Source organism: Alligator mississippiensis, chromosome 1 (genome assembly GCF_030867095.1).
Source record: "Alligator mississippiensis isolate rAllMis1 chromosome 1, rAllMis1, whole genome shotgun sequence".
NCBI lineage: Eukaryota > Metazoa > Chordata > Crocodylia > Alligatoridae > Alligator > Alligator mississippiensis.
In genome coordinates this window covers 325,576,737-325,589,326 of record NC_081824.1, presented here as the reverse complement: position 1 = coordinate 325,589,326, position 12,590 = coordinate 325,576,737, and the positions used below count along the sequence as shown (strand labels likewise).

Here is a 12,590-nt window from a genome sequence, read left to right as displayed (position 1 = left end):
GCTGGCAGCCGCCTCGACTTTGGTAGATCCTTATTTATATTCAGTGATAACAGTTTCACTTAAAACAAGACCTGTTTCTTTTTACAAATAAAAGTTTGCAAGTTTGATTCCTGTCAAGTTAGCGATAATTGATTTCCAATTAAGAAAAGGTAACAAAATATTTCTGTCTCTGTCACAGTGATCTCTAAATTCTTTATCTGGCCAAGACATCTACAAGTGCAGACCCTTTGAGGTTTATAGGACACCACGTGAGCTTAAGCACTTGAGTCTATGTATTCCTTTCTAGGATCTGGACTCTTGGGATGTGAACTTGAACCCCTTTATACCTTTCTAAAGTGAAAGGTTTCAAAAGGGGAGTTGCTGGTACAGAGCTCCTGCCCTTCTGAAACTTTCCCTTAGTGAAAGGTCTCCAAACATTTGTGTTCCCTTACCCTAGGATTGTAATATCCAATATGTTGATTAGGTGAGGTATTCAGTCCTTATTCCTCCAGTTAAACGATAAACTGAACTGTTACATGTTACCATTATGTACTAAAGGCATTTAAAATATGAACATCTAAATATTAAAGTGGAAAAACTGGGGCTAAGACAATGAATTGAAACTTATGCCATTTCAGGTGAGGGTTAACTCTGGGTCATGCTACCCAGCTCGTGTCTGCTCCACGGAAATCAAATGAGCAACTTTTAGTCTTCCAGCATCCCAGGACTCACTGCTCCCAGCCCCCTCTGCCCCCTTCTCCATGGACAAATTTACCACCCTCCCAAACTCCTCTGCTGATGGGATGGTACTGGCCCTAAGCCAACATCTCCATCTGCCCCCAGTGGGTGTGACCCCAGCCCACATGGTACCACTCCAAGCACCCATTGTCATTCTCATGGTATGCCTCTGTTGCTTGAGCACTCCAGGCAAAAGGCTTAGCCCTCTCCAGGGAAGGCTGTGCACCTGAGGGGATGCACACACCATGCTCCTAGCAGCTCCATATTCCCCAATGTTAAACCTTAGTGGTCCTGTGCTTTCTTCCACCCATCACCTACCCCAAAACAGGAATAGGCACGGCAGAGAAGCCACATCACCCATCAAGGTGTGTGACCAGGAAAAGCTAACAGCTCTTGGCAGAAATGGCCAGGCAGTATAGGAAAAATTCAATTAAGCGTGAGTAACCACATTTAATTTATTTTTTTGTAGCTTTTTCCAGGCTCCAGGCAAAAGGTGCAGCCCTATCTGAGGAAGGCTGGAGGGTCTGGGATCTCGTCAGGATGGCTGTGATTGGGTCAGCAAAAGGCAGTGCAGCCCTCTCTCCCCAGCCTTTCCCCGCAATCTCAGGACAGGAATGTGGGCCCTTAAGAGCCCTTTTCTTTAGGCAGCTCATTAACTTCATCCTACTTTATTAACAATTACTTTTATTAAAAGTACTATTATTACTTTTATTAACAGTACATTAACATATGTAAGATTTTTTGGTCTCTTTTTTTTTTTTTGGTATTTTATTTTTAAAAAATGCTTATGTATACATGAAGGATTTCTTTTGGAATAAAAGGAAGTCTGTGGAAGGAAGCCACAGCACATATGCTTCTCTGCCTCCTCATCCCCACTTCCCCCATGCTCCCCCAGAGCCAGGACAGAGCCCAGGCATCCTGGCTCCTAGCTACACCTGTTTGACAGCCTTCTAGTGCCAGATAAGAGGTGTGCAGGTCAGCGATGGTATTAACCCTTAACATGTGACTGCTCACAGCATGTTCTAACTTAAATACCATTTAACATTCATAGGTTTGGCACATGCTAATTGTATAACAACACCTTAAGATATCATATAAGAGTCTTGGGTGTGCTGCTGTTGACTGGAGTATCACTGAAGTTGCCAGTGTGAATAAAATCCTAAGCCACAGAAGGAAAGGCAGTTTTATTTAAATCTGCTTAAACAAATCTGAACTCATAACAAATTATTATTATTGGCACTGGTTATGTTGCACTGTTATTTAGTTGGTGTTTATATATTCTGATCCTCCATTGAAATGTATTGTCCCATTTGCAAAATTCATTCTAATTAGGATGCTTTTATCTGAGACAATGCACGTAGCTCATAGTGACAAACAGATTGCATTAGTGTAAATACCTCCTGCTTAAGGTCATTAACTGAGAATAATGACTTCCATTTGGCTTAAAGATGGTGCATCAGAAATAAATGAACCTGCCACTCTGTGATCCATTAATCAATGATATGCTCAGGCTACAAATATGAAGACATTAAAATGGAAATCACCTACCGCACATAGCATCTGCTCTATTACTGGCCTTAGTTTATTAAATATATGAATTGTAAAAGTCTAGGAAAAAAGGTTTTAGTTTGTTTTTTTTTTTCTTTTAGAAACAGCTGACTATCATTTATTCTCAAATTTTGAAAGCCTAGATGATACAGATATGAAAACAATGAAGTATTTATGCAGTTGTATGGTTAAATGCAAAAGCCACAATATTATTACTAAGCCTTAACCATTTCTCTCATCTACATGGCAGGGCTCTTCCAGCACATATTTCACTGGACATAAATGGCCCCAACTTCTATAAACCTACCCAGACCTACCCAAGAAATCTTGGAAGTCAGTGTCCCAACAGGTTATTTTCCTCCACTCAGATAGTAGGAGGAATAAGATGAAGGAAACTATAGGTTTAACAGAGCCTGGAGACATGCAATGCCATGCTCAGGGTCTCTACCCAAGCAGTCTGTTGGGATACAGAACCTCACAACTGACCTTTTAAACTTACCAACCATACTGGAACCACTAGTGATATGAAAACACAGTTAGAATGGCAAAGCCCAGACCTTTGAGATGCTGGATAGAAGCGAGAAAATCCTACAGAGCAGTTGGCCAATTTTGGCATATAGGAAAAATTCTTGCAAGCAAAGCTTGGCAATCAGCATGGCCCCCCAGTATCGTACAAGAGGAAGCTGGAATCTCTTTGATTTTCCATTAATGGAATATGTGCTCATATTTTCCATGAAGTGTCCAGATGAAATTCAGAGAGGACCAAATCTTTCTTGGTAGGTCACATCCTGGCTGGGTTATTGGCTGACGATATATTTCTGTGGCAGGTTGGTATTTGCCCAGGTTTCCCTCCATTGTTCTTCAATGCTCTTGTTATAATCATAGAGCTTCTTGGCATATTTGCAGAAGGGTTTTCTAGATTTGAGTCTATCTGGTGGTGGCATGGTAATATCCTTGTTGGTTGGGAGGTTTGGGTTCCTGATCACCTTATGGTAACGAGGCTATTGAGAAAAGCATTTGTAGAGAAACACAAACCCAGAGCCTGAATTTCCCCAGAAACTTTAAGAATCAGATTTTGACCATCTGAGCTCTGGAGTTTATGGTGTTAATTTCTGCTCAGTGAACTGAAAAAAAAAAAAAAAAAAAAAAAGGAATGCAATGGAAACATTGAGCAGTTTTGCAGCTAGCTTCTTCTGCTCTTTAATATGCTAGCTGATGTCTAGTAGCCATAATAAGTTGGGTGTCTCAAACAGAAGAAAAATACTAAGATAGGCTTATGACTAAAAAAGTTAAGTTTTGGAGGAAAAGTTTTTCTCCTTTTGAGAGGCAATGGCTTTATTTCCATGATAGCTACTTTGAATTGTTTGTAGTGATGGTGACCAAACCATAACACTTGAAGTTTCTCTGTCATATTTGACATTTCTCAAATAATACATTTGTTTAAATAGTGGACTATATTTTAAATTACAACAGTTAATTAGTACAGCATTTGTATGCTTATTTTGTGTGATATTTTCAACCTTCTGGAGGTCCTAGTATGAACCCTGAGTGCTTTCATGTATTGTTTTCTCTCAGCCTCTCTTCAAAGTATCCAGAAGTGTATTTTAACAAACCCGATAGAGAGCGCCAAGGAAAGTGACGTTGAGCCAAAGGTGGTATCCATTAATTAAAAGATCAACTCAAAATTAGAGAGCCGTGGGCCTTGTACTCAGATAAGTCAGGGAAAGATCACAATTCTGGATATTTTGCTCTGCAACGTGATTTTATGGAATCTTCCCTGGAACAAGAAATATTTTAATTGCTGAGTATTATTGATGTTTCGAATCTTTTCATGTCCATCTATTTAACTGTTCTACTAGCATTTGTTGCTGAACCCCTTTTAGTCTCGTGTGTGTTTTCTGTCATATAACATTACTGGTAGACAATTTACAATCATGGTTGTCGGAGTGGGTAAGTGGTGGTAAGTTTCTAACACAACCTTTCACATAATATATGTGGAATAAAGGGCAAACCTGCCAATTCTTCTTGTGTTCTGGCCTGAAATATGAAATGAATTAATATAATGCCACTGTAATTGTAAAACTATTTGAGACTTTTTGGGGGCAATATGCATGTGTGTACATGTTTATGTGTATAGTTAAACAGTAGACAATACAAAGTTTTCCATTCCTTGTTTCAGTAAAGGGTCACCAATGATCACTGGTCAGGATTTACTCATGCAAACAAGCCTGTCTGACAGCAATCATTGAAAAAGCCCTATGAGAATTTCCATTAACAACGAGAGCACTTCATGTTGCTCCAGTCTGGTCACTGAATAAGCTGTAGCCTATCATTGCATGCTGCTTTGCTTGCTTATTTTTTCCATACCTCAGGGAATACTATACTATGGTTTGATTTAATGTCCATTATTCAATTAACAGCACTCAGAGTATATCGTTGAATACCTAGACTATCTGTGATATAAGAAACAGATCACTCAGGCAGGAAGGATAAATTATAATTTCAGAACTGTGTGATATATTTTATTGTCTTTGTTTCTTTCTTCAAGTCTCCTAAATCAGCATTTATCAGTGCTGCAAAAAAGGCAAGATTGAAGTCCAACCCTGTCAAAGTACGTTTCTCAGAAGAAGTCATTATCAATGGCCAGGTGTCGGTGAGTACCAACCATTTTAACTTTAGGGATGAAATTGAGGTTTATCCAAAGACATTCCATATAGCAATAGAGGGAGAAAAACGCATAAAGAATGATTTTGCTGGTATCATGGAAAATATAAAAGGGTCTTCCTGATTCTCAAGTTTTGGACAGGCACATTTTTTTAAATTTCAGAATAAATAAAACCCATTAATAAGACTCAGAGCATTATGCAATTGTCCCCTTTTGAATTAAAAATAAGTCCAGTTAATGTGGCTTGTATCTTAGTTTAGTACAACATAGCTTTACTTCTATAGAATTGTTGGTTTGGGTTTTTTCTTAAAGCAGTTTTTTTAACTAGAAAACCCGTAAGTGCCAGTGAAGTAGTGTCTCAGGAAAATAGATTGCTACTAACTTAAACAACTCCTTAAAGCAAAGCTTTTTAAGGTGAACTTCTAGTTTGGATGTGTGTTTTTATAATTTGCCAGAAAATAGTGACATTGAGACTGTATTCATCTTTCTAGTCATAGAGTCAAATTGTAAATTTTCATTTATTAAATAGGCAATTTGCTTTTCACAAAGCAATAACTGGTTTCTCTATTTTTCTCCATGTTCTTATTTTTATTACATCCCTCTTCCTGGATTGTTTTACTATAAAGTAGCAATAGGTATTGCTGTTTGTGAATGATACCAATCGCTCATACTTCACTGCTGACAATAAAGAGAGGAGAAAGTACACTATCTTGACTCTATCTTAGTAGAGGCTCTGTAATGTAATTTTGTGGATTAAAAGTACAGTAAAATAGATAGTTCTCTATACTCAGAAACTATATTCTGAATTTCAAATTTAAATCCTTACCTTTTTTAGTGTAAATATTTATTTGCAGAGGCCACAATAGTCAGTAAAATATTGTATGTCACATACTCTTATATTTACAGAAAAAAAGGCCATTTATTCAAGGAAATGTTTTTTTACATTTATTTGGCCGCCTTGATTTTAAAATGGATTTTTTTAGCTTACCTGAGGAAACATTATTTGAGATGCATATAGTTCCATCTGTCTAGTTTTCTGACTCCCAAGAATGTGTGTTACTTCTTGGAAAGTTATTTGAGAGGCGCCTGAACAAAAATCCCAGGTACAAACATCTCCCACATATGGGTGTGCAGAATCCAGCTGTGGATTCTTGTTATACCATTTGGCCACATCCCTAAAATGCTGTATGCTACCTAAAAAATAATTGACTCAGTGCATCCCTGATGCATGTTTAGGGAACTGAGCAGACTTATACCAGGAAAGTATTTGACCTTAGCACGTTTGATTTGACAGTTTGAGATAATAATTTTCTCTGTCTTATTATATAATATAATGTGACAGTTATGTGAATTTCCAAATAGACATTTTCTGTTTCTGTCTGCATAAATCACACTTTCTTGCAAAATACTATTTTAGAAAATAACATAAGGTGGAAGGTGTCACATTTGGTAAATTTACAATTTTATGCCGAGTTTGTAGCATTTGAATAAGTTTTATTTATCTCTTTTTCAATATAAAAGAGGTTTCATAATAAAAATCCATGTGACAAGAAGAAACTGTTGTTTTTTTTCACCTACTCAATTGTCTACAGCTTGAAAATATCGATTTATTGAGGACAGAGGACTTTCAATATAGTACCATTAATAGTTGTCTTTGTAATAAGATCTATCCATTACTGATGGAAAAGCTAATTTAGTACCACAGTTTCAGCATCTGGGACATTCAGTCTAATCACTGGTAGGTCTCTGACCTACAGCTCTGTTCCATACCAGTAGAGTCCCCTCAGGATAGGCACTGCTAATTCTGCCTTGAATTTAAGCCAACAACTTATTTTCAAATGTCACTAGTCTCCACTGCTGTAACGCCATTCTTCCCTATAGAATATAAATTCTATTCTTCTAATTGCAAGCAAAGTGGGGTTGTAATCTGATTCACTAATTTTTTGACAGGAAACGGTTAAGGACAATTCACTTCTTTTTATGCCAAATGTTCTGAAGGTATATCTTGAAAATGGACAAACCAAATCTTTTCGGTTTGACTGCAGCACTTCAATAAAGGTAGGCAAATCTACCAAGCTCCATAATGTGTGTGTCCAAGGATGACATTAAAGCATTCTGCAAGGTCTTTGTGATGAAAACAAAATCTCCTGTAAGAGCATGTTCCTTCATGAGTGCCTTTGTATCCACGAGCAGTTAAGAAGTAATAATATTCTGCTCTGTGTTTCTTTCCATAAAAAACATAATGTAGTATCAATGAAGCAAAAATAAGGGTGATAATTTTAATGTGAACTGCAACTTAATTAAAATGGACCTAGCATCTTGATTTGCTGCCAAATGGCAGCATGATTTGTCAGCAAAGTCAGAAGCCAAGAAGATTAAGATGTTTGCTACTAATTGAATATCATCTAACCTGTTGTCCAGTGAACTTGGGATGGAATGTTGCAAGGTTTTAAATTGTTCATATCAGTGTATTGTCTCCTTGTTTCTACTGCATATTTCATAGAAAGGCTAAAGAAGGTAAATTTATGACACATACAATTAATGCAAGTAAGGAGTAGATACTATGAAACTTCATTCTTATACAGCTTCTTCTATCACACTTATCACCAGGCATCCTGGCTTTCTCAGATAAAAAAAAAAAAAAAAAAAAAATATCCCCAATTTTTAGTTTAAAAAAGTAACCCCAATTTTCTGTGATCAAAATGAAACACCAGTAATACATACATACATACATCGATCTATGCATATATATGTATGTATCAACCTATCTGTGTGTGTGTGTGTGTGTGTGTATAGTGATGTTTCATTTTTATTATGGAAAAATGTGGATTTTGGGTTACTTTTTTTAACCTGAAAATTGCGGGGGTGGAGGAGGGGGGGTGCTGGTTATCAGAGAAAACCAGGATCCTTGCTTATCACCATACTGTCTAAATGCCTTCCAGGAGTACATTAAGCAATGTGACTACACAGCTATCATGTTTGTTCAGTCAGCCTGTCCTTGGGACTGATTTGTTCTGGAATATATATGTATGCACAACAATACCACACATGCATGTACACATGTGACTGCATGTTTGTATGACAGAAACAAGATCAAAGGTTTGCGCTTTGCACTTCTAGCAGAATAGAACCTGGTTTGTGCCAGTCCTTAGTTCTGTGAAGTACACTCCATAGTTTTGTGTCAGGTCCTGAGAAAGCTCTGTCATGACATCTCTCTGGTTAAAGTCACAGGTAAGTTTTGGAGACCTCATTGTGTAATTCAGATATTGGGAACGAGGCTAATGAGAGTAGTTAGGTACTAACTTTAAGAAATTCTGTTTTTAAATACCTGATGTATTCCATATATTCAGTGATTTTCTCACTTTATCAGTTTGATTGTCATTGTAAATATCTCATTATGTTCAATCAGTTTCAAAAATATTTTGTTCAATTTGAGTTTTAAGGAGGGAGCTTTATAAAAGTAGACTAAGGGAATTTTGAGTTTTTGAGTATAAGGTACTGGATTAGAAGACCCGCTACAAGTAAATCAGGTGTTTTTTAAATAAGGGAGAATGTTTTTACAACAGTTTCCATAACTAGACATCTGCATTTTCTTTCAGCGTATACAGGGAAAGGTATAATAAAACAGTTAAAAATATTTCATATCACAATGTAAGATAAATAAATTTAAAAACATCTTTATTCAAATTCATGTTATATTATTTGTGTTTGAGCACACATTAAAAGCTCCAATAAAAACAGATTAATTGGGTAGGTTTTTTAATTTATTCCAAGTCGATATAAAATTCACTTCTGTTATTTAGATTAGTAGCTTCCATTCAGTTGATGTGACATTTTTAAGCTATATTTTTAAGTCTTGTCCCCTAACATACACGCTATCTTTGCACCAATTTCTTGTTGTTCCATGAAAATGTGTAATTGATCTGTTGATCTGCCCAATCCATTTTGGACTAACTTCTTTAAAAAGTATCTTAGATTGTTATTCATTCTGATCTCTTTAGTAAACTCTGTGCATCTAGATGGTAATGTACACTTAACATGTTTCTGGATGAATTTAAATGTTTTAAAAAATTACCCCGCTAATACAGCTGATCATTTGTATTTCACATTCCTATCTACCATTGGACTCAAAAGAAAAACAAGCCTAAAATATTTATGATCTAAATATTCTTTACACAGAAACAAAGAAACACAAATGTTAATTGTGTATTCTTGAACAGGTATGGACAAATTAAAAGCTGGAGTTGGGTAATTCAATGTTTATTTGCTGTTTTTGGAATAATTACAATTGAATTGGTCATTTATATTCTGGTTTAAGTCAATGTAAAAGAGCCTAGCTATAATTCTTCAAAAAACAAGTTTTACAGTGAAAATGAAAACAAACCCAGCACTCCCTAGGCACTTGTTATTGTTAACTTTCCAAGAGTATTTAAAATATGTAAATCTGTGTTTAAATTCAAGGATATTAATGCATTTTAATGAGAGATTTGAGTGATAGTTTTTAAAATATTCACTATATGAACAGATATGGTTATTTGTTTGAATCTGCCTTTATCCACATAACCAGAGGGTGTTGTGTCCAGTCTCAACCTATAGCCTGCAGACTACAAAAGAAGAGTTTTTTTCCTTCCTTCTTGTAAGAGATTTTGTCACTTAATACAAAAGACCATCCATTGTGATTTCATACACAAATATGATACTATGTTTTTCCTGTGCAGTTATAATCTGATCCCAAATTTCAATCAAAGAAGCATAAACAGCGTGAATGTCCACTACTTTGTATTTCATGTGGTCATTTCCCCCTGTACAAAGCAAGAGTAAAACACAACCATTCTGGTTTGCAGTATTTTACTTCTGCTTTCTAATTGCATAATGATGCAAAGAGGGACATCGTGGAGATTTGGACCCCATGTGTTTCATCATTTTAATCACTTTTTGTAAATCCTTTGGTATTTTAGGATGTCATCTTAACACTCCAAGAAAAGCTTTCCATCAAGTGTATTGAACACTTTTCACTGATGCTAGAGCAAAGAATTGAAGGAGCTGGAACCAAACTTCTCTTGCTACATGAACAGGAGACTCTAACTCAGGTTAGTGCAATAACATATACATAAGTAGATATTTGTGGGAATGGGTAAGCTGTAAATTATTAGTAGGAAGTAATTTTAAAAAGCTGTGAAGATTTATAGTTCCAGGCTCTGAATGAAGCACTCTTTGAATTTTATATGGGATTATAAATCTGACTCTCATAGCATGTTGTTTTTTCTAATACGTAAGCATCTTTCTTTGTTGCTTTGGTAGCCCATTACCAAAGTATGAAAACTTCATTGATACTCATATTTAAAGATAAAAAATGTCTCAAATCCTTTTCATATTGGCTATGTTATAACCAGCTATAGCGACCATTGCAAAAGTCCTGAGAACTTGCTCAGTCTATTGAAACTATTTTACATGCTTATTTTGAATTAGACTTTGAATCCTGACTAGCTACCTATGAAAGTGAACATATTTTCTTTCTAATTAAGCCAAATTTGTTGCTGTATTCATTCACTGATGTCAGAATCTGTTCACTTTCATGGTGATAGATAGTAATGCACTTTTTGTGACTTTATTTATTGCTGCTTGGAAAATAAAAATTATAGGCTGATTACAGTTGGATCTGGTAGTTCAGGATGCCCAGTACTTTCCAGTAGGAGACTCTGTTTATAGTTGCTTGTGGCTTTGGCAACCTTTAACCATTCACATGGAAATTTTCCTTCCTAAATGTCTTCCATAAGTTTATTTATTTTTAAATTCCAGTTCAACTTGCCAAAAAATCCAGGTGTCCTATAGAAAAAGAATGATTAAATTGAAACTCAAGGGACCTGTGGCCCTCTAAAGACTACATCATATTGCTTAAGTACAAGAGAGCCAAATCAAGACGGCACAGAGGTCCTGCCTTCCTCGGAAGCATTGGGTGTTAGATATAGCCAAGCTTGGAGATTTTGACTGGGATGTGCCAGTGGTCCTGCTGGGACTAAAACTTGAAAGTTCATGGCTAGAGGATCTTGCCCCTCTACTTAGGGTCAGTCTGATCAACGTACTTGGGTTCAGGAAGGAATTTAATCCCATAGTCAGATTGGTACAGCCTGTGGAAGGTTTTGCCTTCCTTTTTAGTGGGGAGCATCCCTCTTCCTTGGATCTCTTGAACGCATTTTAACAACCCTTGCAGCAGCAGAATACTGGCACCCCTCATGCCCCTGCTTTACTTGCGACAGGTTAGGGTTCTGTGCCTTTTAGTTGTGCAGTAGGGTTTCATAGTTTCATAGTTGATAGGGTCAGAAGGGACCTGAGCAGATCATCAAGTTCGACCCCCTGCCATGGCAGGAAAAAGTACTGGGGTCAAATGGCCCCAGCAAGGTGTTCGTCTAACCTCCTCTTAAAGACCCCCAGGGTAGGAGCCAGCACCACTTTGCTTGGAAGTTGGTTCCAGGTCCTAGCCACCCTGACTGTGAAGTAGCACCTCCTGATGTCTAGTCTGAATCTACCCTCTGCCAGCTTATGACCATTATTTCTAGTCACTCCTGGTAGTGCTCGGGGGAACAGGGACCCCCCCTCCCCCCAATGCCTGCTGGTCCCCTCTGACTAGGTTGTAACAGGCCACTCAATTTCCCCCTCAGCCTTCCTTGTGGAGGCTGAACAGGTTCAGGTCCCTCAGCCTCTCCTTGTAGGGCCTGCCCTGCTGCCCCCTGATCATGCGGGTGGCCTTCCTCTGAACCCTCTCAATGCTGTCCACATCCCTCCTGAAGTGTGGTACCCAGAACCGGACACAGTACTCCAACTGTGGCCTGACCAGTGTCGCACAGAGGGGGAGGATCACCTCCTTGGACCTGCTTGAGATGCATCTGTGGATGCATGACAAGGTGTGTGCGCCCACCTGGCCCTGAACATCTTGTCCCAGGTGGCTTTGGTCCAGATAGAAGATGGTGTCCGCCTTGTTATCCCAGGTGGCCCGTCGAGTAGATGTTTGCTCCCGACGTGGTCCTCCCCAATCTCGCCTGCCATGACTTTGAATCTTAATACAGTGTTGGGGTTGGGACCACTCGGATTCCCCCGAGGGCACACTCTCTCTCTGGCGGTCTTCTGCGAGGCTCCACCTCCCCTCTACCTCGCTCTTATTCCCAGGCTGGCGGGTCACTGTTGTTCCTGTGGCCACACTTCTGAGTGACAGGCCCCTAGCATCTCCCCAGTTTTCGTGCACGCTGACTTAAAGTTAACCCCAAGTCTGAGGCTCACACCACAATCGGGCCTCCCCCTGTGCACTGATACTCAACCCCTCCAGAAGTGGGAAACACAAACTAGATCACAACAAAACCCCAAAAGAAAAGAGCATTCCTGACACACCCAGAAGTACCCCTAGGTACTCATATCCAGCCCCTAAGGCCCACTCACACCAAACTTGCTACCCCTGACTTTTCTGGGGCTATCCTAGGCTCCCCACGTGGTCGTGGGACCCCGTGGCTTTCCCCGGGTTTCCTCTCTCTTGCCGCTCTGGCTCCTATATCTTTGGGCCCCCTGAGGCCCTCCACCGTCCCACCTGATTGGATGCCGGGTAGTGGGTCAGCCCCTTCCCCTCCTCCATGGTGGCCGCTGGAATTAGGGTCCCTCCAGGCTCTTCTGT

The 12,590-nt window shown here is 38.6% G+C and overlaps 1 protein-coding gene across 4 annotated transcripts in view; it reads left to right on the top strand.

The window, feature by feature from the left end:
* The window catches only part of FRMPD4 (FERM and PDZ domain containing 4), a 490,887-nt gene that overhangs the window by 449,910 nt on the left and 28,387 nt on the right, over positions 1 to 12,590 (top strand). For all 4 annotated transcript variants that reach the window (XM_019495129.2, XM_014607778.3, XM_019495130.2 and 1 more), the window contains 3 exons: positions 4,814 to 4,918; positions 6,881 to 6,988; positions 9,889 to 10,020. In XM_019495129.2, coding sequence (XP_019350674.2) covers positions 4,814 to 4,918; positions 6,881 to 6,988; positions 9,889 to 10,020 — 345 coding nt within the window. The remainder of the gene's footprint in view (positions 1 to 4,813; positions 4,919 to 6,880; positions 6,989 to 9,888; positions 10,021 to 12,590) is intronic.